Below are 27485 nucleotides of genomic sequence, written 5' to 3' on the forward strand. Positions count from 1 at the left end.
TGTGGCCTCCTGGGAATGGCAGAGCGGTGGTGGCTGGGCAGCCGGGGAGGTGAGACCCCGGGATGTACTGACCCCGCTGCTACAAGGATCCCTTTTCATTATTTTCCTCTGCTCCATGGGGGACACAACTGCTCTGGATTTGCACAGGGAGCATGCTGCCCAGGTGAGATTTTCCAGGGAAGCGGAAGGAGGAAATGAGGAGGAGATTTGCATGCTTGATACCCAGTGATACCTTTGAACCGTCCGCATCGTGACGGAGAGCAGTCCTTGCATCCGAGCCCTTGTATCCAGGGCACATATCTTCCTTCCTTCCCTCCTGGGACTGGCTACTGTTTGAAAACGAATCCACGTAGCCCCTGCCCCGCAATGTGTCCCCAGTACTGCCAGGTGCCGTCACTGTCCTCACCTTGGTGGTGGCTGCACAGAGGTTTCCCCGATGAAGCCCCTTCCCGGATCTCAGGATCCTTCCCGCCGTGTGCCTAGCTTTAAGTGAGCCAGTAACACCTTAAAACATCTAAAATCTAGCCCTGTGTCCAAATCCTGCACTGGATCAGGGCTCCTGGTACAGCTTGGTCCTGAGCCCGCTGAAGGAATGAAAGGCTCTTCCGTGACTTTGAGGGCTTTGCTTCCAGTCTCGCCCTTAGCTAAAATTTGGAATCGCAGTCACTATTTCCAACATTATTAATTTTTTTTACCTTGTAAAACAGACTTTATTTTTCTCCCTGTAAATTTCGTGCAATATACATCTACATACCTAGAGAATACACCTCAATAAAAAGTTTTTCGTCCGTACATTATATTACTTTTTATTTTATGTCATGAAAAATTCAGACAATGCTTTTGTCCTTAAATAAACATTTCTCCCTCCCCTGCCCTCCCTTCCTAGCTGACTGGTTTGAAAGAGGAAATTTTATTTAGTTATTTTCTTTTCTTTAAAAAAATAGAAATTACAATCTTACAAGACAGAACATTCAATGAGAACAGAAGCATGTTCCTAAATCTAAAAAGTAAAACATTTCCATAAAACCTGTCGGTATCTACAGGTAGGTGTGTGTGGAGGGTGGTAAATGGAAAAAAATGTTTTCCATTTCTTCCTTTCATTCATATAGATAAAAAATAACATAAAACCAACTGAAACTTTATATATTTTTCTCTTTTGCACCAACATTCACAAGAATATATATTATATATATTTTTTATCCATTTTTATACACAGTGTGAGGGTTCTGGAGGTGGAAATGCACACTCAGCTAAACTGCCAGACCAAACGAACGAACACAAAATTAATCTTCATCTGGAAAAGAGCAATCCCTCGCGGCTGAGGTCGCCCCGCTCAAGGGAACCGCTGCCGAGGTCTGTTCGAAAATAAAGCGGCAAAACGTCTCGTGGCCGGTGGGATGGAAACGTCTCCGAGGACCGAGCACGGAAGCGAGTCAGGGGTCTCGGGGCTCCTGTGCCTCATCTCCGCTGGCCACGCGCAGCTCTGGAGAGCGGAAATCTCCCTTTTTCAGGCATTTCTACCCGGGCTTTTTCCTTCGCCCTTTCCCTACAAGCTCGATGCCTGGCTCTGCTGAGCTGCCGTCTCTTGGGGGCACAGAGGGAGCGCGAGGGACCTTGGCACTGCCCCGTGTATTTGGGCGAGCCGAAAGCAGAGGCTGCAGCTAGCAGAGGTGCTGCGGGGGGTTCGGCGCGCCCTCGCCATCCCTTTCGATGCGTGCCGCCCGTCCCAGGCGAGAAATCATTTAATCGACATTTAATCAAATTTATCACCTCCCAAGAAATCATTTAATCGACAAGTCGGTTCCTTTAAAGAAAACTTAAAAGTGCAGGTTCCCGCAGTTTGGCAGGTTGAGTTACACGTGTTTAATACGTCCAGTCTTCCCTAGATTCCCACAGGGGCTTTTATTGCTCAGAATCCAAAATCTCGCCCATGAGATGGACGCTGTGTCGTAAGCCAGAAAACCGCAGCCGGTGGCAAGGGCTCAGTCTTTTCCCGATTTAAGGTGCTTTCTTGGTTTCTTTGCCGGATGAAATGAAAACGATGACGTTGACCATTGGTGCATGTTGGCTGACGAATACCGAGGACGTAAATAAGGGTGTGTGCTTCTTTTTTTCCCCAAACATTTCAAAACACCCGCGGCTGTTTCCTCCGAGAAAGGGAGTGCTGCAGTCCTGCAGAAATGGAGGGCAAGAGCCCCCTCCGCAAAGCACATTCATTTTCTCAAGTGCTTTCCCCTGCAGAGAGGAGCCGGGAAGCAAACGGTGCTGTCGGAAATGATGCTTCAAAAAAAGGCACAACCCTCTAGACGAAAAAGGCAGTACTGACTTCTCACTTCTGTCAAAGCTTTAGGATCCGAGAGGGCAGGAAACAAGCAGGGCGCATCCCCACCCCGGCGAACGCTGCGCTGGAAAAACGACGCATTGGCACTCAACATCGCATGGGGCCGCTGGGAGGGTCAGCAGCCTTCACCGGAGAGCTGGGCTCGAACGCCATCGGGGAGAGAAACAAGGCTGACGAACTCCGATACGCTCCGAGAAGCAGTTCAGACGGCTGTTAGCAAAACCAGAAAGCGCATGGCTGTACGTGGCGGCTGGTGGCTGCTGGGGAATAGCATGGGCCCAAGTTTTTCTCTGCCTTATACTGATGCAGAAATCCCATCGGCTTCCTAGCGACTCTTCCCTGGTCGAGGTTGGTCCACGGTCTTTCCTAGGAGGTCTTTTAACCGAAAGCATGAATATCCCCTATCAGCACTAAGAAAGCCGCTTGTTTAGTTGAAGCGGTGCAATTATGGAATTGAAGGTCTTCGGCTGACGCTCGGGGATGACCTGAGCTGCCGGAGGATGGGGTTGGACACACGAGAAATCATCATGAAGCGGGAAGGGGCTTGGGATTTTAGCCCTTTGCCAGCAGAAACTGGGGCTGCCTCAGAGCAGGTTTTTCCCTTGTAGCTTTTGGCATTCGCTGCAGGAGGAGCACGAATAGGGACGGAAAAAACACCTGCAGAGCCTAGCTGGAGAGTCCCTCGAGTGGCCCTGCCGGCTGCAGGCTATTGCAGCATCGCCCCACAAATCCATCCCTTCTTCACCTTTTGAGCCTCCCAAGCTCGGAGCAGCAGGTCCCGACCACACCGCGACTTCCCAGGGAAGGAATAAGGACCTTTCGCTTCCCCTTGACCCCAACGGGCAGTTTCTCCCCCTAAAAAGCTCCCAGGTTCCTGCTAAATAGAGAGCAAACCCCAAAATAACAGTTCTAAAGAGCTCCTTGGGGGGCAAAAGCCTGGGTCCAACTCAACCTGCAACAGCAGCCGACGTGGCGCTCCTGGCAGTCCCGGTGCAGGAAGGGGGGACCCGGCAGCGGGACCGGCGGTGGGCTGGGCGGAGGAAAGGCCACAAAACCTCCTCTGGGTGCTAAGCCACGGGACAGTTCTAACGGTCTCGATAAGAAAACTACACACGACAGCCAGCACCCAAAGAGCCACTGCCTGCGACAACGCGCGGGGACAGCACCAACGCCTGCGGCTGCCTCTGGGGTGGAGCAGCCGGGAGCTGGGATTTGGCCACAGTCGTAAGGGGAAAGCCCCTCTTCGAGAAGCGGTCGGGATGCAGAAAGGTAGCATGAGGCGGGCGGACCTGTCTCATCGGCTCCGAAAAGCCAGGCGGTCAGCCAGCCGGACGGGGAGTTAGCTGGGCATTTGGGAAAATGCCATGACGGACAGCATGGAGACCCTGCAAAGCTTCTCCCCCGCCACGTCGGGCATCCTTTCCCTCGAACCAGCCTCTTCCACGGGGAAATCTTCTGCGGAATGCCCCCCCGGCCACAGCCGGGTCTTTCTTGGCTGAGCTCCTGAGGTCACCCCCTGCCCCATGGGAGAAGGAATAAAGCAAAGGCTCTGCCTTCGCCCTCTCCTTGGCTCCAGCCAGGAGCCCAAAGCTGCTCCCACCGGCCTGGCTCACCCCTGTCTGGCTGAGTCTGCATTGCCCCTTCTTTATCCCATGCCTTGTGTTTGGGTAAAAAAAATAAAATAATAATAATCATTAAAAAAAATTAAAAATCAGAGATGGAGACTGCAGCCAGGACGGTGGGAAGGGCCGTGCCGCGAGCGCGGCGGCGTGTGCGTGGTGTGTGCTCCCCTGGATCCGTGCACTGCGGGGAGGAGTCGGTCCCTACCACTGCCAGGAGCATCTCCTCTCCTGAGCGGAGATTTCACATTCATTTCACTGGTATGGCAAAGTCCGTTTGCTTTTTCCTTCAAGGTGCTTTACATTCAAGAGCTATTGCAATCCACAGCGAGGAAACGGGGCCGGGGAGATACCCCAGCCCCCCAGGTTCTCTTGAGTTTGATTATTTGATTTAAATAAACTGCCCAAAACCTCTGAAGTTTAGTTCATCTCCAAATTTTGGGGAACTCGAAGGGGGCCGGTGGCTCCCAGCCTTAGCTCTCCCGTGGGTTGCTGTACTGAAGCTCCGAGTTGAAGACCTCCTTATAGAGGGGTGGGAAGTTCATGGCGGTCTCTGGGTGCAGGAGACGGAAAAATTCCAGCTTGTCCAAGTGCAGGTTGCAAATGGTCTTCATCAAGGGCAGCTTGGAAACCATCTGCGGGGAAAGAAGGAGCTGGAACTGGTGACCACTCGGTTCCCAGCCAGTATCCATCACGCCGCTGTTCCCCCTCCACTGGGGACAAGTGGGTGGGTTTGGGGACAAGCGGGTGGGTTTGGGGACCACTGGCTCTGCCCGGCACCGGCGGCACCAGTGGACACCCCCCACCTTTGGGCAACCTGGCATCAATGTGGCCTTGCCTCCAAACCCACATCTTTTTGCAGGAAAACCAGCACCTGGGAGGGGGTGAGGAGCCCCCCGGTGCTACCCGTCCCCATCCCAGCTCCGTCGTGCCCAAAGCATTCCTGAAATGGCTCCTTTCGCCCCAAACCCCCACTGATGCACTGCCGGCTTCAGCAGCACGGGGCTCCCTACGGCACGGCTGCCTCCGCCTGCACCGCGACGGAGATGCACGGCCCTTGGAAAGAGAAATTCTTCAACAGGTCCCAGGACTCGCCCCCCAAAAAATGCCCGTGCGCGGCTAACGAGCTCTGGCACAGCCACATCCACCGGTTCAGATGTCTCCCCAAGGCACATGTGCCATACCCCGGCCAGGCTCCCCGCGCCACACACAGGCAGCACCGCTACCTTTGAGAGCTTGTCCTCGGTGGAGTGTTTCTTCTGGATCTCGTGCTGCAGGGCCACGTAGATCTTGTCCTGCAGCTTCTGCACCTTCTTGGACTCCGTCAGCCATGGGCGATCTGCAGGAGACAGCCGTCAGCCAGGTCAGTGCTGCCATGGGGGTCCTACCCCGGCATGGCTGCGGTGGACTCTTGCTCTTTTAACCCTTACTGTTCTCGGGAATGCTTTTGGGGACGGTGGCACGGTCAGGCGGCTTCTCTTCACCCCTCCCCACCCCGCTGTGCGGGACGTGGCTCCTCCTCCCACCAAGGAGTTCTGGCAGATGTATTTTGTGCATTTTTAGATGCATTTTTTACCCCAACCTCCTTTCCTGGGAATAACTTAAATCATCCAGCAGCGCTGAGATTTACGAGTCAGCTCTCCCCAGCTTTGGCACAAGATCTCCCCCTCCCTGGCCATTCCCACTGCCACGTGCCCCCCACAGCCCCCCCGTACCTGGGGAGAGCAGGACGGCGGCGGTGAAGAGGGCGAGCTCCTCGTCCGACAGCTGCAGGCGGCACAGGGTCCTCCCCAGCTCGAAGACGGCGCCGATGAGGTCGTCGCAACCTGATGGGCGGATGGCGAGGAAGAAAGGGATGTCACGGCTCCGCGCTGCCCAGCGGCACCCCTACACCCCCACCCGCCGGCTGACCCCAGCAGCACCCGGGGCTTGGAAAGCTTTCGGAGGCAAGGTGGGTGAAGGGGGGTCCTCGGCAGAGGATGCCCGGCATCGCTGCGCTTCGGGCTGGGGCAGAAAGTGGGTCTTGACCACGGCGCACAGCAACCCAATCCCAATGGGAACAGCAGCAAATGCAGGGGGGTCTCACCCCCTCCCGTCCCCCGGGGATTTAGCCCAGCCACGGGGACGCTGCGTTTCACCCCAGCCCAGCCCCGTCCGGGCGTCAAAAGGAGAGGAGAGCCTCAACTGCAGCGCAGCGAAGCGGCTCTTACCGAGCGACTTGAACATCTGCACACCGCCGAACTTCCCCTCGAAGAGGACGGTGTTGTTCAAGGGGTTGAACGCGCGGATCATGCGGATCAGGAGCACCTCAAGGCAACCTGATGTAGGCAGAGAGAGCGCAGGGCAGGGCAGGGCAGGGCAGGGCAGGGGGGTTTCCATCATCCCAGGACCAAATGTAAGAAAGAGGAAAGCCCCCAGTGCAAGTTTGAAGTCCAGATTGTTTGTTCCCAAGAGCAGAATGGTTATTCAAATAAATCCAATTCGCGTTTGGGGTTTTTTTAAGGTTTCCAATTGTGACCACAATATTTCACCAAATGGAAATATTATCCAAGCATTCACAGCCGGACACAGAGATCGATCGAGGTCATGGGGGAGCACCAAGAGAGGAGAGGGTGAAAACAAAATAAATAAAAACAGAATGGAAGGAAGAAATGAAAGAATGAGTTAAACTCCAGCGTGTCAGGCATGGCCAGCTCTGGCTTCAGGCTACAGCACCCTGCCGGGACGCTGGCACACATTCCCGGTGCTGGGTGAGGCTCTCAGCTCCCCAGCCCAGAAAGTTTAGAAAATGGGCAGCTTTTCCACCTTTTTTAGCATTTTGGGGCTTTTACACATTCAGCTTCCTTGCCTGGGCATGGCGTTGCCGGCTCGGGCAGACGGACGGGTGGGACATGGGCGTGCAACTGCCTTTGTCCTCTTCTTCCCAGTCTCTTCCCAGTCCTTTCCTCTTCTCCCTCCCTGCTCCCATTTGGGTTTGGCACCCCTTTTCCCAGGGGAAAACCCGCTGTGCTCACTTCCATCCCGGTTTCTGGGTGTCATTTGGTTGAGGGCGACCATGGAGAAAAGCTTCTGCCTGGGGTGACCCCTCCCCGCGTCCCTCTCTATACCATCGCCTTTAAACATAACCTTCAACTCCTTCCAGCCCAGTACCTGCTCCCTGAGCACCGATGCCGAGCCTGGGGGCAACCAGGGCAGTGAGGGAAGGGAGACCCGGAAAGGAAAGCACTAGCCGAGAGAAAAGATGGGATACGCCTTCGGCATCGCAGCTGCTGCTCGGAGAGGCGTCGGGGATGTGAGGGGAAAGGCAGGGACGCGAGGATGGCAGGGTCCCCAGCTCTTACCGGCTTTCAGGAGGATGATTTGGTCATTCTGGCAGAGCTCCATGAAGCCGTCGATGCGCTTGGCGAACTCCACCACGTACTGGATGGCGTTGGAGATCTGCAGCGAGCACTGCTGCCACATGGCCTCGCAGCTCTGCCAACACAGCGGGGACGTCCCTTAGGGCTCGCTGCCACCCATCACCTGGGGTTTGCTGCCACCGCATCACCCTGGCTCCGCTGACCCCCCTGTCCCCACTGCATGGGGCAGGGAAGGGACCCAGGTGCCGTGCCACCCATGGCGGGTGGTGGCACTAGGACACCTGGGACATGACCTGCCACCCACACCCCCACATCCCCCCTGAATTGGGCTTTTGCAGCTCCCAAAGCACCGTAAGACTCCCCTCATCCTCCTCGCCTTCCTCCCTGCCTCGGCGCAGCGCCGGGGGCCAGCGGTGGCCCTTGCTGGGGGCTGCGGTGGCTCTGGCCGTGGTGGGGAGCCGGGGGGGCCGTGGCAGGGGCACTCACCTTGCTCTGCAAGGCGCGGACCTCCTCGGGGGAGTAGAGGCTCCACGCCAGGCGCTTGAGCTCCTCCGTCGTGTACTGGCACGTCTCCAGGTGCGACTTCACCACGTTCTGGGCCACCCGGTCTGCAAGGCGAGGGCAGCGGGCAGTGAGTCCCTGGGACCCCGCTGGCCCCCATGTCCCCACACCCTGACGCCATCCCCTCCCGGGTGTCCTGAGGGGCTGCTGGGGCTGGGGGCTGGAGGGGCTCACACCCCCCTCTCAGGGATCAGAGGACAGATGGGGCGTCGGGGGCTGTCCCTGGGGCAGAGCAGGGGACACTCTGCATGACCTCAGGTGCGCCGAGCTCCATCAGTGCTCAGCCTGGAGGATGGGATGGGCTTGTGGCTGCTCCGAGAGCCAAGGCTGGGTCAGCCCCTCGCTGCGAGTGTGCCCGGCATTGCACGGGCATGCAGGGCTGGATGCGCCCGGCAAGGCTCCCGGGGCTGCACGCCCCACATGTGCCCAGCATCGCATCAGGACCGCGCCAATGCTTACCAATCTCAAGGACGGAGATATCAGCAGAGAGCTGGCTGCCCTCCAGCGCGCCATGCGCAAACAGGGCCGGCTCCAGCATCAGCTCATAGATGGACTCCTGCTTGATGAGCGTGGCATCGGCCACGTCCAGGCTGGACTGGTCGGGAGAGGGCTGCGCCGAGGTGAGCAGGTCGAGGTTGTAGTAGGTGCTGCTGCCGTCGGGGGTGAGGGGAAAGTCGAAGAGGAGCCCGTCCGACAGCGTGGAGATGTCGTCCAGGTCCGAGAGCCCGCTGCTGACACTGGTGGTGTAGACGCGGCTCAGGGGCTCGGGCTCATCCTTGGTGCCGCCGCTCTGCTCCTGGCTCTGCTGGTGCTTCTGCACCTCGGCGTAGAGGCTGTCCCGCTGCTTCTTCGACATGCGGCCGAACTTCACCGCTGCCCGGGGAGGAGAGGGCGGCCGCGTCAGGGAAGCTTCACCTCCGCAGAGCAGCAGCCACGACTGCCCGCCTGCCCTGGGAAGGGTCCTGGCTCCCAGGGGAGCCCGTGGTTTCGGGGTGTATGAGCCGTGAGAGGGGCAGGAGCCCCATCGGATGTACCCCCCACCCCAGACCGACCCTGGGTTGAACGGAACAGAATCGATTGGAATTTTCCCGTGGAAAATGCAAAAGCATTTCTTGCTCCCCAAACCTCTCCTTTCCTCAGGCTGGCCTCTCGGGGGACGCAGCTCCGGCCCCGACGCCCCAACTCGCTCTGAGGAAGAGCGGCCGGGCCCCTGGGGACCCCAGGCACAACTCACCGTCGCGGGACATGCCCAGTGCCAGGCATTTCTGCAGGCGGCAGTGCTGGCAGCGGTTGCGGTTGGTGCGGTCGATCAGGCAGTTCCTCTGCCGGGAGCAGGAGTAGCTGGCGTTGTTCTGCTGGCTCCTCCGAAAAAACCCCTGCGCGGGATGGGGAGGTGTTGGGAAAGCGCCCGGCGGGACGCCAGCCCCTGCGGCCACCCGCCCGCTGGCACCCGTCCCTGGGCGTCCCTGGGCTCACCTTGCAGCCTTCACAGGTGATGACGCCGTAGTGGATCCCTGAGGACTTGTCTCCGCAGATCTTACACGGGATCACTTCAATTTGGGCTGCAGCGGAGGGGAAAAAGGGGGAAACCCACAGTGGTTAATGACGGGCGCCGCTGAACTGAACGACAGAGATGGCCCTCCCTCCGCGACAGCCACAGCCCTGCTTGGCAGCTGGGGAAACTGAGGCACAAGAGCTGGACCCGCTGGCAGCTCAACACTTCCCGCAGACCCTGCAAGGATACTTGCAGCTTGGAGAGGACCCCAAAAAGGCCCACACAGGGAGCGGGATACTCCCATCCGCTCCCCCATCCTCTCCACACCAAGAGACGGGTAGAAAAGCCCTTTGAGCTACGAGAGTGCAGCATGTTTGTGCACCAGCCCGCCCAGGACCCCGTTTTGGAATCCTTCCCCTTATTTTGCAGCCAGTATGTGCACGCTGGGGGGGCACCACAGACAGGGACATCCTTGGCACAGGGACCATCCCTGTTCCTGCAGCCACAGACACCCTCCTGCTGGGGGTCTGGCCCAAGCAGAGGGTCCGGGGGCCCCCCGTGCCCCCCCCCGGCAGCTCCTTTGAAACCCAGGACTGATATAGCCATCACCAGCTCAAGGTCCCGGCCCCCTTCCCCCCACAAATCCGCTTCCCTCCCCGCTTCTGCTTCGCTGGCACTGAGCTGCTAATAGGCTTCATCCTCCTCATTTTCCAGCTGCCCCAGATCTGGGCTGGCTCTGCCTGCCCCGCGCATGCCGGGGGGGGGACGCGAGCACCCCCGGGACTCGTACGTGCCTCCCGGCATCTCTGCACCCTCTAATCCCCGCTCCAGCCTCCGCACCCCCCAGCCAGGCTCAGCCTGGCAGTGCTCTCGAGGGTGCTGGGCAGCCGCCGCCACGCCAAAATAACCCCCGCGGCCAGATTATGGTTATTTCAAATCTCCTGGGCCTGTGCAAATCCCCGGCTCGGGTAATTCCCTTCTGCCTCTCTTCTCCCCTGGGAGCGACCGGTTCTGGTCGAGGGACACAGTTCAGGGGTTGCTGCCATCGGGGGCCCCGGCCACCTCTGCGGGTGACAGCCCCGGTGCTCGGCCAGTGCCACCTGCACCCCGGCACCCAGCGGTGCCCCGGGGTCCGTCACTGCTTTGGGGGAGGCTGGGCTGGGTCAGCACGAGCCTCGTCGTGCAGTGGGGCAGCCGGGTTGCCATCGGTCCCCCGGGGATGCTATCGGTCCCCCCCAGCCACACAGGGGAAGGACTGGCCCCAAGTCCGAGTGCAAGCGGAGGGACGGATCCCTCCTCCGTCCATTGACTCACTGGCTCAGCTCCTGCCCTAAATGCACCAGTTGATTTTGGGGTTCACCCCTCCTTCCCGGGCTGCCAAGCTGGGCTTCTCCCAGGGCTGTGTGTCATTGCCCCCCGCCACCGACCCAAAGGGGCCACATCCCACCCCTGCCCCTCCCCAGAGCCTCTGCCCGCGCCTCTGCTGTACTTTTGGGCCTGGGGCAGCAGAGCCGCCCGCTCAGGGCATCCTCCCATCCTCCAGTCCCAGACCCCCCCCAAGTCCCAGACCCCACTGGCATCGCAGCCCCGGGGTCACCCCTTTGGCAGGGGATGGACGCACCGGCCGGGCAACGTGCCAGCGCCCCATCTCGCCCACGGGCTCCGACAACCAAGACACCCCCCGATTCCCCAGCTCCCAAAGCCACTTTCGCCCGTGCCGCCGGAGAGGGGTGCAACCTGCAAACCGTGGGGACCCGTCCCCACCCCGACACCCTACCCCAAGCCCTGTCCCTATTGCCTGGTGAGGAGCACGGGGATGGGACGGAGGTGGTGGCACCGCGGGGGGCACAGGGAGGTGGTGCCACCCCCAGCAGGAAGCCGCGTCGGTTCGTTATGCAACGTAATTGCAGCCGCCGGGAGCGCTGGGGTGATGCATAGCCGGCGCGCCACGCCCTCACGCCCGCGGCCGATACTCCCGGCCCCCCGCAATTACCAGCACGGCGCTCTTGGCAAAACAGCCAGGCTGAGTGCGACCCTCGCACCCGCCGGCACCCACTGAGCAGAGCCCGAGGGTGCCCCTCTGCTTGCCCCATGGGGCCTCGAAAGCCGTTAGCCGGCTCCCAATGATGGCAATGGCTTCGTGTGATGCCGATGGCCAAATCCTGCCCGCACAGCCCCACGCACAGGCAGAGGGGAGCCCCCTGAGAGACCCCCGTAGCCAGGACGGGCAGAGCTAAGGGTACGTGGGGACGATGCTGTTCTGGCTCCTCCGGAGCTGAGTGTCACCCCTGGATGCTGCGAAGGAGAAGCCCCGACCGCTTGTCGTGTGCCCGCAGCCTCCTGGGGCTCTAATTAGCATCCTGCTAATTACACGGCCATGCCCGCCGCCGGCACCTGACCTGCTCAAAAGACGTTCGCCCCAAATAACTGACGTGGAGATACGGCCGTAACCCCGGCACAATGGCAATTACAGCCCAGAACAGCGTTTAATTGCCGCTCTGTTTGTAAGCCCCGGCTGAATCACCGTGCTGGCTCCCGCATTGTCCCCTCCTGCCGCAGCCAGGTCTCCCCCAGGACCGCCGGACATCCCCCTGGGGCAAACCCAGCAAGATGGAGAGGGACACGGGTGCTGGTGGGATGGCCACAGTGGCAGCCCACATCCCCCAAATCCCACCACGATCAGGGGAAACATCACGGCATACCCCACACCCTGGGCATGGCTCCCCCCCTGCCCCGGCTGTGCCTCAGTTTCCCCACCGGAGCGCTGGGCCCCTCCTCCTCCCACCATAACCCTGCAAGCATCGGCCACGCTGTGCAAAAGAGGGTTTTATTTAGGTGGGGGCAAACCCCTTCCCCTCGCCTGAGGAGGGGGCACGCAGCGAAACTCCTCCCCACGGCTGGCGGGGCTAAAATAGGGGGCAGGGGAAAAAAAAAAAAAAGGGTTAAAAAAAATAAATAATAATCCCCTGCCGGCAATTAAAATGTCCCGGCCACGGTATTTGCTCTCCTCCCACTGTAAACACTTCTTGCCCAACTCCCGGCCCGCTGCCACCGGCCGGCCCTTATGTAAGTGGCACCGTCCGGCCACGGGGCTCGGCCGTGCCGGTGGCGGTTGGCCCCTGGTCCGGTGGCTGTGCGTGGCCCCGTGGCTGGAGCCATCCTGTCCCACTGACACACTTTCTGCCCGTGGTCCCACACGCTTGTGTAACGCCGTGGCCGTTAACCCTTCCCATGGCCGCGGCCGCACCGGGACGGAGCTGTGGCTGCACCCCAACCTCCCGCCGCTGGGGATGGGGAGCGTTTTGGGGCAGTACCTGGGGCCGGCCCTGGGGATGCCCATTTGTCACCCCGAGCCGCAGCTCTCCGTGGGGGACACAGCTCCATCCCAGGTCCCAGGTTCCCTGTCACCCCCCGGACCTGGCCATCCGTGTCCCCTCCAGCCCGGCACCACTTGCCCCGAGCCGGGCAGGCGGCTCTGGTGGTTTCGGCAGAGCCAGAGCCACCCTCCCCAGAGCAAGACTCAGCCTTCCTCCCGCGCCGGCACACCCTCCTCTCCATCGCCTCCGCCCCGAGGGCGGGCATCGCTCTTGCACCCCAAAACAAAGCAGGCCCTGCAGGATCTGGCCACGGGGATCTGGAGCCTCCCTCTGTGGTGCAGGGGCTGCAGGTGGCCCCATCCTCCTCCTCCTCCGCTCCATCCCTCCCCTCGGCCATATGATCTCACTGCTGGGGGGGGGAATCACCCCAAAACCCTCAGCACTCCACTGAGCTCCGGGATGTGCCGTGACCCTGCTGCTGCCAGAGGCTTTTTGGAGCTGCACCCCCTCCAGCCGGCTCAATGGGGATGGGGTGCCCCTGGCTGAGGACTCCTGGGGGTGTGTGTGTGTGTGTTTTCGGGGGCACTGGCAGGTCCCTGCAAAGCCCTCTGCGCAAACTCCCCCGGGGCGAGCCCGCACACCCTTCAACCCATGGGGCTGGGATCAGGATACGGCCGCCCGCTCCCCCGGCCGGGCCACATGAAGCCACAGGAGCAAACCCATCCCCGGGGCCTGGGTGCCCCTCGCTGGGGGCAGGGGGTGAACAGCCCAGCTCCGGGTGTTTCGGAGGTGGCTCCGTGCCCCCGTGGCCATCCCTGCCCCAAATATCCCCTCGACTGCTGGGGCGAGAGCCGGGGCAGGCGGCTTCCCCGGTGCCCTGGCTCATTACCCAGCGAACCTGCTGGGAAAGTAGGTCTGTGCCCCATCCCGCTGCCGCGATCGATGCCGCAGGATGGGCACCTCCGGTAATTAGCAGCAGCCCCGCAGCCCTCCCTCACCTCCCCAGCCCCAGCCAAGGGCACAGGGATGCTCTGATGCTCTGCCACCACCGTCCTCTCCTCTCCAGCTCAGCATCCCCTCGGTGCACCCGGAGCAGGGGAAGGAGGATGGGTCCAGGCTGCACAGGGACACGCAGGGACTTACGATGCCATCCCACCTCCCCATCGCTGCCCCAAAACCCGGCTCTGCTCCCTCGTTCCCTGTGGCAACCTCCAACCCCAGGACCCGGCGCTGCTCCCGGTTGCACCCATCTCCGGGAACCACTGCACTTCCCCACAGCAATTAGCCGCTGTTGTATTTTGGGAAGGTGGCCGTGGGGTAGGGGTGGTGGAAGAGGAATAAATAAGTAACTAAAAGGAACGATCACCCCTTTTCATCTGCTGTTGGTTTTGCTTTAAAACAGGCTCCTGCACTGCAGCACCCCGGGGTCCCCCAGCATCCCGGCGTTTCGGCTATCACCGCCAGCAAATCCCATTCCCATCCGTGCACCCCGTGGGTAACCCCATATGGGCTGGGGTTGCGTGAGGCCAGGGCAGTTTGCAGCATGTGGCCGGCACGGCTCCGGCGTAATGTTCAAAGCACTGGCTCCAGGGACGAGCAGCACCGGGGCCGGGGCCACGCAAGTAATAAGGAAAATTTAAATTACGCAACTCTGGCCCCGTGCTGGGCTGTGATGCTGGAGGTGGCAACCGTTTTCTTAATTGATTAGCAGAGATTTCCTGGAAACTTTGGGCCAGAACAGGGTGTAGCTGCTCTTCCCCTGCCCCAGGGTGACCTCTGGCCACCTTCGCTTGTGGCCATGCGGCCGGTGGCTTCGTAGCTGCCCCAATCCCTGGCAAGGTGCCGTTTTTTCCCTGTCCTGTGGCACAGTGTGTGACCCCAGCTTGGAAATCGTAGCAAGCAGCTCACCCACAAGCAGCGGTGGGCGGGCGGTGAGGCTCCCCCATGGCCACCCGGCTCCTGCCCCGGCTGCTCTGGTTCACCAGCTCCCGCGCCGCGCGGCACCGCTCCAAGGCCAGCCCTGCCGGTGCAGGACGCAGCCCTTTGCACTTTGGCTGGTGCAGGAGGGTGGCAAAGGTGCGGCGGCGGGGAGGGGGACCTGCCACTGGCCCGGGGTGGGGAGAAACCGGGCAGGGGTGGGAGATCCACCCCGGTCCCGCAGCTAAATCACGGGGGAATTATCTCCATGGGGCTAAATAAAGGCAGTGAGAGAGGCTCCGCTCACCACATCCAATAAACCAGGCGTGATTTAGCCATTAGCAGCTCTTTAAATAGCCACTGCCAAGTTCAAAGTTAAACGTGACGGGGAGGAGGGACGGGCAGGACGGGCAGGGGATGCTGCCAGCACAGCCCGGCTGGGCTGTGGGGTTAACCCGCTGCCACCCGAGGGGACAGGGACCAACGTCTCCCCATCACTGCGCCTTCACTCTCCAGGTGCTGCCGCTCCCCAGGGTTATCAGGGACGAGGATCCCAAATCCTGGCTGGATCCCTCGGGACGCCACGCTGCCAGCAGCCGCCTTTCTCCTCCAACCTTATTTTCGAGAGGCAAAGGGCATGGCCATCCCCATCCCGTGGTATCCAGGACGGGCGCAGCCGTCGTGCGGGAAGGCCGATGGGTGCCGGGCGTCCTCGCCCGCGCCAGTGTGCGCACGCTGCCTAAACGGGCAGGGAAGCTCCTCCTCCGCCCTCTCTGATTTTTCCAATGACAGATCTAGGTCACTAGGACAAGTCGGAAAGGCTGCCGAGCCACCGCACGCTCCTCGCCACGCCGCTTGCAAAACAAGCGAGCGGGAGGGCTGGAAACCCTATAGGATTATACAAGGCAAAGCCTCTCACCCGGCCCCGGCGCAGCCGCGACGTGGGGAAGGACAGGAGCGAGGAGCTGCTGTGGCCCCCGGGGGAAAGGGACAGAGCGGAGGCGGTTTCGGGGAAGAAAACGGAGATTGAATTGATTCGGCGTCGCCATGCGGCATTCGGGCTTCGTCGAGAGATGGGGACCCTGCACCGGGCAGGACTGCGGCAAAAACACCCGACGAGGGAAAATGATGTGATATCAGGGGGGTTTGGCCCTTAACTGGGGCCAACGCGCAGTAATTGAGTTGGGGGAAAGGAAAAAAATTTAAAAAAACGGAAAAGTTCACCCAGCTGCTAATTAAGCCAGGAGCCGGCTGTGCAAGCGTAAGAGCCAGGCGGTGTTATTAATTAGGTAGGCGTTAATGCTTCCCCCTGTACTAATAAAGGTGAAATCCTGGGATGTCACGGGGCGGGAAGGGGATGCGGGGGGCTCGCCTCGCCTGGTGCTGGCCCCACCATTACGCAGGAGTGCGGCGGGTGGCAGAGCCACAGCACCCGCAGCCACGCCGGGGAGGGAGGAAAACCGATTTGAGGAGCTCAAAAATGTACGTCCTGGTACACACGCCCCAAAATGAGCCTTAATCTGTGCACCCAAAAATACACCTAAAGATGTGCACCCCAAAAACACGCCTAAGGAGGTGCACAAGCGAGTCCTGAAGGGCTCGGGCGCAGCAGGCGATGATGGAAAACTGCTTTAAAGGGGGATAAAAATCCCGCCCCAGGGTGTCAGGTCCCAGCAGCTCAGTCGGCAACAGGGATGGGGAGAGCTGGCTCAGGCCACCGCTGCGTCACCGTCACCGGGCCCCGGTGGATCGTCCCGCCGGAGCCTTCCTCCATCCTCCTCCCAACCGCCGGTAAAGTGGAGGGGTGAAAAGTAGGACTCGCCTTTAATAACGGATAAAAACAGGCAGGCGCTGGCGCGACTCACCCCCTCCCCTGGGTAAGGGGCACCCCAAATCACGGCTGGTCCCTCGCCCGTCCCCCCCAGAGCCTCCCTCGGGCCACCCCAAACCGGCCCCGAACCCGCGGGGAGGGGGAAAAGGGGGCAAAACCCACAATAAATCCAGCCCTGGTGGGAGCAACATATTGAAGAGGAGATTAAGGGGTTTAGTGCGAGGAAAAGCTTAAGAGCGGGTCTAAGCCGGCGTCGGAAAGCGAAGCAAAATAAACAAGAATTTTATTCCTAATGAAGGGGAGAGCTGGAGGAGCCAGACCGACCCGGCGGGGCCGATGCGGGTCCCCCTCCGACCCGCCGGCGGGGTGCGATGCCGGGTCCCCCCGCGTCCCCCGGCGGGGCTGATGCGGGTCCCCCCCGTGTCACCGGCGGGGCCGAAGCGGGTCCCCCTCCGACCCCCCGGCAGGGCCCGATGCGGGTCCCCCCCCGTGTCCCCCCGTGTCCCCCGGCGGGGCTCATGCGGGTCCCCTCTGGTGGGGCTGACGCGGGGTCCCCCCCGTGTCCCCCGGCGGGACACGATGCCGGGTCTCCCCCCGTGTCCCCCGGCGGGGCTCATGCGGGTCCCCCCCGTGTCACCGGCGGGGCCGAAGCGGGTCCCCCCCCCGTGTCCCCCGGCGGGGCACGATGCCGGGTCCCCCCCCCCCGTGTCCCCCCGTGTCCCCCGGCGGGGCTCATGCGGGTCCCCTCCGGTGGGGCTGATGCGGGTCCCCCCCATGTCCCCCGGCGGGGCCCGATGCCAGGTCCCCCCCCGTGTCCCCCCGTGTCCCCCGGCGGGGCTCCTGCGGGTCCCCTCCGGTGGGGCTGATGCGGGTCCCCCCCGTGTCCCCCGGCGGGACCCGATGCCGGGTCCCCTCCGGCGGGGCCGATGCGGGTCCCCCCCGTCCCCCACCCGGAGCCAACTTTTGCCGCTGTCCCCCCCGCAGCCGGGCGGTCCCCCCTCTGCCCCAGACCCCCCCCCCCCCCCCGCCCCGGACTCACCTCGCATCGTGGCCGGCGGCGGTCAGGAGCGCGCCGGGGGGCGCATGGGGCGGCGCGGGGGTCCCTGCGGCGGAGCGCGGCGGGGCGGGGAGCGGCGGCACCGGGCGGCACCGGGCGGCACCGGGCGGCTCTGGCACCTGCCCCTCCGCGGCGCCGCTGACCCACTTCTGCCCGAGCATGCGGCCGTTCACATGACGAGCCCGCCCCGCCCCGCCCCCCCCAAATCGGTTTCACTTCCAGCCCCACCTCCTGCCCTTCCTCCTCCTCCTCCTCCTCCTCCTCCTCCTCCTCCATCCCCGCCGCGCCGGTGCTCGGCGCTGCACATGGGCGCTGCGCTGCGGGTGCCCGGCGCCTCCTCGGTGCCGGGGGCTGCTGGACCCCCGGGACAGCGGGTACGCGGCTCTGGCAGCGGGGTGCTCGGCGCTGCACCCCCCGGGTGCTGCCCGCCCATGGGAGGGCCGTGCCGGTGCCCGTCCTGTCCCGGCTCGCCCAGGCACGGGGCCGGCTGCGTGTGCCGCTGAATCACCGCACCTCCTTGCTTCATCCCGCTTCGCTGTCCCCCCCCCCGGGGTGCCCCGCTTGGCACAGGGATGCTCACCCCCAGGCAGGACAGGGTGGGGGGACCCTGGAGAAGGTGCAGACACCCAGCACTGGGGGGATGTGGGAAGCGCGGGGACCCCTGAGCAGCCCCAACGTGTCCCCACACCAGGGCGCAGATGCTGAGGTCCGAGGGAACGTCCTAGCTGGGAGACCTGCAGTTCGGAAAGTGCATGGTGGAAGCAGGAGGGAGGTTTGGAGGTGGCAGTGAGCCATTCCCACCCCTGTCCTTCATGCTCCGATGCACACAGAGGGCTTTGGGCCCCGGGGTCGTATCCTGGATGACAGGGTGCTCCAACATGCTGCTGTAATAAATGCAAAGAAATGCTGGCTCTGGACCACACAATGAGAACTCGCGGTGCAGTGCCAGAGGCGTTGGCATGGGGCAAAGCCCCATGGCTGGGGTTTGTGGTGTGACTCCTGCACCAGGTCACCAAAGTCCCCATGGTGCCACATCACAGGGGTGGAGGCGGTTGGTCCGTATCATGGCTGGGCCAGGGCTCAGGGTGCAAAGGACGCGGTGCTCAGCAGCGCCAAGGGATGCCTGGGTCCTGGGAAGGGTGGCACTGGCCTGGAGACCTGCTGCATGCAGAGATGGCATCCACCATGGGCATGGGCGCGGGCATGGCATCCTCCATGGGCATGGCATCCTCCATGGACATGGCATCCACCACAGGCGTGGATGTGGCATCTGCCATGGGCACAAGCAAGGCATCGGTCATGGCCATGGCATGGCTCGGGCATGGACACCACCTCAGCCATGGGCATGGGGGTGGCATCCACCACGGGCACAGATGCAGCCGCCACCACCATCACACATGTGGCATCGTTGTCTCCTCCCTGGACTGCCCCCTGCCCTCACGGTTGGGCTCTTCAGGGGGCACCATGGCCCCAAACCCTTAAATGAAACCATTTAAGCATGGCTGAAGAGGGTGATTTCAACCCACGTCCATGCCAACGCCCGGGGCTGAGCCGGGGGTGCAGCGACGCTGCCGCGCTGGTGGCAGAGGGGTTCTCCCCCTGCTCCCAGCACTGACACCCCCGCAGCGGCGTGAGCGGGAGGCAGCGGCAGACGGACGGCAAGGCTGAGCCACGGTGGCACTTTGCGTGCTCCCACCCGCGTGCCAAGTTACCGCCTCGCTCTGCTCCGGCGCGGGAGCGGCTGTGGCCGGGGAGGGCGATGCCGACGGCTGGGCGGGGGGTGCAGGGGGCGGAGGGGGCCGAGCCGCCCGCCGCGCTCCAGTGCTGCTGTCTGACATAATTTTGCTGATGGCGATTGGGAATGGGTTCGCTGCTCTCGCCAGTCAGATTTGCTCCTTCCTCCCGGCTTTCCTCCCTCCTCCCTGCTGTGCTCCGCATGGATGGGCACGCAGACAGGACGCAGGGTGACGGCTCGCTTCGGTCTTTACAGGCTCCGCTTCCAGCGGGACTTCTGCAAGCGGAGCCCTGGACGGCCCCTGAAATCCCACCCCAGCACACATCTCAACCAGCTCTCGTTAAGGGCAGCCCCTGTGCCGGTGGCATGCGCGGCGCAAGGCCACTGCCCATCCCTGGAGGTCACAGGCACTGCCCGAAGGAGGTCAGCCTCATTAGCCCCATTTCACAGATGGGGAAACTGAGACTGGGAGCAACGCAGTGACTCTTTGGGGCACGCAGGGTCCGGCCCCAGCGAACTCGCCCCTCCCAAAAGGCGGTCGCCGTCTCACCCGGCGCGGTCCCAATTGCTGCTGTTGGGACAGTTGTGGCCAAATCGCGCCAGAGCAAGAGCGAAAATACTCCCGGGGTGCCCCGGCGCAACCCAAAAGTATGAGGTTACATAAGCAGCACCACACCTGCTGTGAGCAACACCGGACCCACGCACCCGCTCCCCGCCACCGTCTCCTTAACCCTTCATGCGCAGCACCCAACCTCCATCACCGACGGGCGTTGGCGCAGTCCAGGGAAAGTTCCGGGGGAAAAGGAGATGCAGCAGGGCCACCTGAGCGGGAACGGCCCATGGGGCAGCGGGTGCTGGGTGCTGAAGATCTGGGCCCGTGGTTTTGGGGCCACAGGGGTGGAGGTGGAGAGGTTATGCCAGAGCAGGACCCCCTTCCATCTTGATCAGGGCCTCACCCTGCCATCTTAGTCAGGTTTAAATTGGGGTCCTGGTCCCAGCAAAGCCAGAACCGAGGTGGAGCCAGTTCCCCAGGGGTGACAGTTGAGCCCCTGGAGTAACATTTGCTCCAGAGAGAGGAGCGGCCTCCCCTCCCCTTGCCCAGGGCTGCTTCAGATGTGGCAGCACTGGAGGCCACTGAACCTCCCCTGAAAACATTTCCCCCTCCACGCACTGTGATGCGGCGCCCGGTGCCGCTCTGCTCGCAGCCGGTCCGTGCAGAGACGCTGACCCCAGCATTGGCCGGCACCGTTCCCAGCGATGGGGAAGCAGCAGAGCCGGAGGGGCCAGAGCTGCCATCCAGTGCCTGGGTGCCGCCAGAACCAGGCTCAGTGCCAGGAGCTGCACCCGCCTGGGTGATGCCGGGGGACGTGTCCGGCAGGGCTGGATCCAGCCCATCGCAGGTGGCACCAGCTGCCCCGGGCATCAGCGGCGCAGGGAGGAGACGGCCACTGGGAATGGATAAGAAGCATAAACTCTGCCACCCTGCCACTGTCCAGCCCTTCTCCTTCCCCTCCTCCCCGGTCCAGCTTCGCCGCCAGCTCTTCGTGGTCAGGGCCAGGACAGACGCCGGGGCGCTGCCAGCCCGTGGCCACATCGAAGCCGCAACCACCCGCATGGCTCTGCCACCAGGATCGACCCACTCGGCCCCTGGCTGGCCTGGAGGCGAGCAGGAATTTGTGATGACACCACCGCACCTTAATCACTGTTTGCTCTCGCTCGCGCCCCACCCAGCGAGAGGGGAACCTCTCAGCCCGCCCAGCCAGCATCACCCCATCCTGCACCCGCAGCTCTTCACCCAGCCTCGGAAACCGCCGAGCCCCCCGTCAGGGCTGTGCTGGGCTGCCCCGCGCCCGCCGAGCTCCGGCACGGCCGGCTGGCAGAGCCGGCCCCGGCGGTGGCTCTGCTGTGGGCTCCCCGCCGTGGCACTGCCAGGTCGCTTCGCCTCACCGTGACTCAGTTTCCCGTCGGGAACGGCTGACCTGCCCGGCGGGGAAGGGGTCATGGGGTGAACTCGCTGACAGGGGCCGCAGCATTGGTGTCCCGAAACCTTGTCCTCAGGTGCCTGCACAGGGATGTGCCCCATGGCAGCCCCCAGCCCCAGGGCTGGGTGGGGGTCCTGTCCCCAGTGCCAGGCTGGGCAATGGGTGTGGGCAGCGGGAACAGGGTGGCTGCAGGGGAGCCGCAGTACTTGCAACCACCGAGCCTTAACATGGCCCCCCTGGATGCGGGGTTACCACCACGGAGAACCCCCGCTCAGGGACAGCAGTGCACTGCTTTGTCCTCTCCATAGCATCGGTGTCACCATTCCTCCCAACCCCGCTGCCAAAGAGCTCCGGCAGTGCAGGACGAGGGTCCCCCCACTGTGCCGGACAGGGCTTGTGCCCTCGGACCACGGGGACGAGACGTGGCTTTGCCACCTGCGCCATCCCCCAGTAGCCGGCTGGATTTGGCATGGTGCTGGGCACGTGGCCCTGCCAAAGTGACGTGAGTCACTGCCCCGCGGCGCTCGTTACGCAAAGGCTGGCACGGGCCGTGGTGTGGGGCTGTGGTGTGGGGCCGCGGCATGGGGCCGTGGCGCAGCATGGGTGCTGCTCGGGTGGGTGGTGGGTGCAAAGCAGAGCATGGAGAAGGGGGAAACTGAGGCAGCAGTGGGATGCGCCCCCGAGTCCTGCAGCCCATGCAGGGCTGTCCCTGTCCCCACCCAGGGCCGGGGGGGCCGTGGAGCCAGGTGTCCCCAGAGCCCGCAGGCCGGCCTGACCCGCTCACGTAACGCCCGCCTGGTGCTTATGCAATAGCTGCTGCCGCGCGGCTATAAGGGACATCCAACGCCGCAGCAATTACCCAGCCCTTAATCAGCGGCGACACAGGATAACGAGGCTAATTGGAGCTGTGGCCGGCAGAGCTGCCGGTGGGCAGGGGAAGGGGCATTCAGTCTCACCCTGCACCCTGAGGGGGCCCCCAAGCAATTAGTGGCTGCTGAGCCTTCGTTAGGGGCTGGGGGTGGTGGGGCGGGCATGGCCGGGCAGGACCCCGCTGTGCAGCGGCTGTGGGTGCCCGTGGGGTGAGACGGAGCATCGCCTCACTGCTTGGTTGGAGCATGGCATCCCCATCCCCAACCCCATCCCCAACCCCATCCCCATCCCTGTCCCCATCCCCACCCCTGTCCCCATCCCCGTCCCTGTCCCCGTGCCCATCCCCATCCCTGTCCCCATCCCTGTCTCCATCCCCATCCCTGTCCCCATCCCTGTCCCCATCCCTGTCTCCATCCCCATCCCTGTCCCCATCCCCATCCCCATCCCCATCCCCATCCCCATCCCCTGTCCCCATCCCCGTCCCTGTCCCCATCCCCATCCCCATCCCCGTCCCCATCCCCATCCCCATTCCCATCCCCTATCCCCATCCCCATCCCTGTCCCCATCACCATCCCTGTCCCCGTCCCCATCCCCATCCCCATCCCTGTCCCCATCCCCATCCCTGTCCCCATCACCATCCCTGTCCCCATCCCCGTCCCCATCCCCATCCCCATCCCCATCCCCATCCCCATCCCTGTCCCCATCCCCGCATGCCCGCAGCGCAGAGATGCTCAAAGTAGGTCAGTGGGCCGAGGTGCCGGGCGACTGCAGGCAGCCGCAGCATCCGCCCCGGGGGGGTTCACGCCGGGGGAGCTCGGCCTCTGCCCCCGGCCTCCCTCACCCCCCCCCAGCCCATCGCCCCGCCGGGCTCCAGGGTCCCCGGGGAGGGGGGCAAAGGCGGCATCTCCCAGGGCTGGGTTGCAGAGTCCTGGCGCACCTCGCTGCACAAATGATGCCCAAATAACAGTGCCTGAAGGTGGGGGCTGGGACCCCCTACGTCCCCCCCTCCCTCCCTGCTGCCCCAGGGGGCTCAGCCCGGTGGCATTGGGGTGCAGAGGGGCTCCCCGGACGGCTCCCCCCAGCACTCACCCCCGGTTTGGGCAGCACTGCCTCCTCGCTTGGCACTGGCCCGGGCACCGCGCGGCACTGCCGAATCTCCAGCGTAATAATTAGGAGATAAACAGGAAAGAGAAAAGGGGCAGATTTCATATTCTGGCCTGATACCCCCGAGACAGATAAAAGCGGAGCGGGGGGACGCGAGGGGGCTTTTTTCCCACTTGTTTCTGCTGAATCAAACATTTTTCCTCCTGCTTAGAAGATTTCCCCGCTCCCCCCGTCCCCCCCTGCTCCCGCCTTAATGAGGTTTTGCTGTAAAAGTCTCCGAGCCTCCACCGTGGCCTTGAGTTAATCTCCAGGCACCTTCAAAGCTGGGTTGTTCCTGCCCCCCGCCACCCCCCCCGCTTCGCCTCCATCTTTTTGAACTTCCTAGCCACAAAATTGCCGAGTTTTATGTGATGCTGCTTCTCCCGCGCTCGGCAGTGAGGAAGGGGGGACCTGGGGCAGACGGGGGCACACGGTGCGGGGGACACAGTCCCCTGGGCTGGGGCAGGGACATGGGATGGGGATTTCCTGGGGGTGTCCCTCCAGGTGGAAAAGCAGCCTGCCTTTGGGGGGTGAAAACTGGGGTGAAACTGGGGTGAAACCGGGGTGAAAAGGGGATATTTTGGGATTTTTTTTTTTTTACACCCCCCAAACTAGAATATTGTGGAAATATTGCAAAAAAATAGCCCTTGGCTCAGCTGAGATGGTGGCTAGAGCCCTCTTTGTCACTGACAGTGAGGGCTCTGGGGACTGGTGACGCCGGGGTGTCACCCCAGGGGACAGGCAGGGGACCTGGGGTGCAGGCAGCTGCCCGACAGGTCTGTGGGGGCTGAGCTGGGAGCAGAGCAGCCCCACGGGTGCTGGGAACATCCACCCGCTGAGGCTCGAAGGGGGACGGCTGTGGGACCCCAGGGCCGGGGCTGGTGACAGGAGGACGGGGCTGGTGACAGGAGGACAGGGCTGGCCGAGGGCTTCATCCTGGCTGCTTCCTTGGGGCTCTGCCGTGGGAACCGGCTGCTTCCCGGGGAAGGGGCCCGGGAGCCGCCGCAGCCGCGTTTGCAGCCTCGCAGAGCCCCGGCTGGCTCCAGACCCTTGATCGCATCCCTGCTGCCGGGACAGCAGCTGACCGGCTGGGTGCAGGGTGGGCCTCAAAGCACCCATCCATCCCTGGGAGGCTTCTGGGCATCCTCACCCTCCTCATTGCCTGGGCGGGTGCCTGGCCCTGACCGCAGTGGGTCCCAAACCCCCGGGAGGGGAGAAGCGGGAGCCGAGAGCACTCAAATTGCTCGAGCGTGGCGTGTTGCACGCATCCACCCATGCTCGAGCCATCGGCCGCCGCTCGGCTTCTTCTTCCTGCTGGCCAGTGCCCTGGGCTGCCCACTGCACCCGTACCTGGGCGTCCCGCTCCAGAGCTGATCTGGAGGCTTTAGCACAAGTTAATCCCAGCAATCCCTTAATTCCAGGGACCAAAATAGGAAAGATCAGTAGGTCAGTGGGAAAAGCTCTTGGCCAAAGTTAACACGTTATTGTGGAGAGAGGGCGAGAGAAAGAGCGGAGCAGGGAGCAGGGGAGAGGAAAGCGACTGGGGATCTGCTCTGGCTTCTCCCCTGCCCAGGCTCAGGTCACCCTGCATCCCGCTGGGGAGCCGTTTCAGGGATGCCAAGCACGGATGGGCCGAGGAGTCTCAGCAGCTCCCGCTCTGACATGGTTTGGGGACGGAAAGGAGGTTTTTCCCCTCTTGCCCAAACAACCCAACCCCAGCACTCACGTCCCCGAGATGATTTCGCTGCAGTTTAAATCCCGGTCTCCAGAGGCGAAAGGTTGCGTATTAGCACGCTGCACCACTGAGTGTCTCTAATTAGGGCTTGGCAGGCTCCTGCCTCGGCCCCGTAAGCGCCTTTTTGGCTGCTGCTCTGGAAAAAGCCATGCCGGAGGACTTAGCTTTTAATACAGCCAAAGCCCAGGTGAGCCACCCACCGCTGCCTGCGATGCCTGCCCGGCATCGGGCAGGTCCCAGGTCCCAAACGAGCTGGTCCCAGCACCGGCTCTGGGTCCCAGCCCCGTGGGGATTCACCGGGTAACCTCAGGCAAGACCCCCCCAGCCCTGCGGTGCTGGTGCTGGTGCCGGTGCATCCTGATGGGGACCAGCCCAGGGCCCTTCCCTGCATCCCTGGCTGCCTTCCCCCGGGCTGGGTGCTTTTGGGCAATAACATCGCTATGGGAGCAGTTTCCTTAAATCCATCTCTGTTACCGCAAGCAGCTTAGCACCAGAAACTCTCTTCCTCTCTGTTCTTTTAATACGATCCCAGCTTAGCAAAGCCCCGGACTTAGCTGCTGCCCCTGCAGTGCAAGTGAGGAGAGAAGAATTAAATAATATGAAAGCAGAAAACAAAGGGCTCTGCTTGATTTAAGCACCTGGTGGAGGGGGGGTCAGGGTGGCCCAGCCCTGCCCGGGGGGAGCCGCTGGGGTTACCTGTGGAGGGGGATGCTCAGTTGGATGATATAGGGTGCAGCCCCCCCAGGATGCCTCATTTTTATGGGTCAGTGGGTCAGGGATGCTCTGGTGCTTTCAACCATTGCTCCTGCTGCTGGGGGCCGGAGGGAGCCCAGCTTGGAGACACACTCACCCTAAGGGTGCCCCAAAAACCTTGCTGTGCTTTTTGGTGGCAAATATTCCCATTTTCCAGAGTTTTCCCATCGTGGGATCTGCCGGAACTGGTGAGCGGCTTTGGGGAACTAAGTGCCCTTTGCAGCGGCAGCATCACACCAAGAAATGGGTCTTACCCACCTTTCCCACCCCACCCACCATGTCGGTGCCCAGGACGATGCTCCCCAGCTGCTGGACCCCGCTCCCCATGCTGTGCCGATGGGCTGGGGGTTATTGCTCATCCTCTGGGTCCCAGCTGGCCCGGCTGGCTCCCATCGCCGGCACCGCGGCTCACCTTGGACTCCGCTCCCGGCACGGCCCAGCGGCTGGCTGGGTTGCTGGGGAGACGGGCTGGTTTATTTACCATCAAGGCTGCGATAAGGAGTGTGAAAGGGGAGGCAAAGCACATGGTGTCCAATGTGCCTGACCCACTTTTCCACTGCCCAGGCATCGCTCACCCTCAGCTATTGGATTGCAGTGGCGGAGGCGCAGGGAGCGCGGCTGCGAACGCCCCGCTGCTCGCCAGAGGCACGGTGCCGCGAGGGTTTGGGGTGTCCTTGCTTCTGAGCCCAATTTCTCTGGGCTGGTTGGGAATGGAGGAAAAGCATCCCTGGGTGCCGCGCGCGCATCACGGCTGGATGCCAAGACACCGTGATGGGGACAAAAACTCGTGTGAAAGCTCGCTGCGGCGGGCTGCTCGTGCCCATCCTCAGCTGCTGTCCCCGCCACGGCACGTCCCCCGCCGGCGCTGGCACAGTGGCCCAGATCTGCCATTCCGCATGGCTTCCCCGGCTCTCCCCGGGGCCGGGTGCCGGCAGGCAGGGCGCTCTCTCGGTGCCTCGCGCGGCCGCCCGCTAATCTGACATGACTCTTCCATTAGAGATGGGATGCCGGCAAAGAGCTTTTCAGTGTAGGAATTAACTCCTTCTCCCACCTCGGAGCTCCCCGACCTGGAGCATTGGCTCTGTCTCCGTCACCCGCACGGCCTGGGGTCTGTGGGATGGGGGGGTTCCCCTCCCGTCATCACCCCCAGCCTGGTGATGGGCTCCCCTCGGGACCCGGTTCTGCCTTTGCACTTGCATCTCCCATCCTCCTCCTCTGAGGATGTGGGATGAGAACAGAGACCCGGCATTGCCATGCTGGAGGGTGCCGGAGTGGGGGTCCACAGGCCCCCTGGGTGGCAGCAGGAGCCCCAGCTCGGCCATCCCCGGCCTCGGTTGCAGCACCAGCCGCTTCTCTTATTGATGTCCTCTCCTGCTGTTAATTATCGGCTCCAATTTAGCCTGATCAGAGCCGCGGCTCCCTGCAAAGAGCCTGTGTTGGTTTTGGCCATCCTCCCCACAGGGTGCTGGGGCTGCTGATGAGAGGATGGGACTCAAAGGAGGAGCCCGGGGAGCTGGGGGCAGGCAGGGGGACCTGGGACATGTCGGGGACCGATGACGAGGGGATGAGCCCTGGCCGGGAGCTGGCATGGGCTCCAGCATCCTTCCAGAGAGGGCAGGCAAAGCTGATCCAGCCTGGTACTGGCCCCTGGGGTGCTGAGCCCGGGGGGGGCACCCATGCCCGGCCTCCTCCTGCCTTTCTGTTTGACAGAGAAAATGATGGGCGAATGCGTCCCTTGGCCATCCCTCCTGGCAGCGTGCACGGGGCTGG

General features: G+C 62.6%; 1 protein-coding gene across 1 annotated transcript; it reads right to left on the reverse strand.

The window, feature by feature from the left end:
• Positions 1-4433: 4433 nt before the first annotated feature.
• LOC132319850 (nuclear receptor ROR-beta-like) lies at positions 4434-18804 on the reverse strand. The gene is made up of 10 exons (XM_059831644.1): positions 18648-18804; positions 9357-9442; positions 9115-9256; positions 8340-8753; positions 7806-7927; positions 7302-7434; positions 6171-6278; positions 5676-5786; positions 5187-5299; positions 4434-4595 (listed from the first exon to the last, which is right to left on the reverse strand). Exons 1-10 carry the CDS (start codon positions 18802-18804, stop codon positions 4434-4436), a joined length of 1548 nt encoding a protein of 515 aa, XP_059687627.1.
• Positions 18805-27485: the final 8681 nt, after the last annotated feature.

This window comes from Gavia stellata, chromosome 32 (assembly GCF_030936135.1).
Source record: "Gavia stellata isolate bGavSte3 chromosome 32, bGavSte3.hap2, whole genome shotgun sequence".
NCBI lineage: Eukaryota > Metazoa > Chordata > Aves > Gaviiformes > Gaviidae > Gavia > Gavia stellata.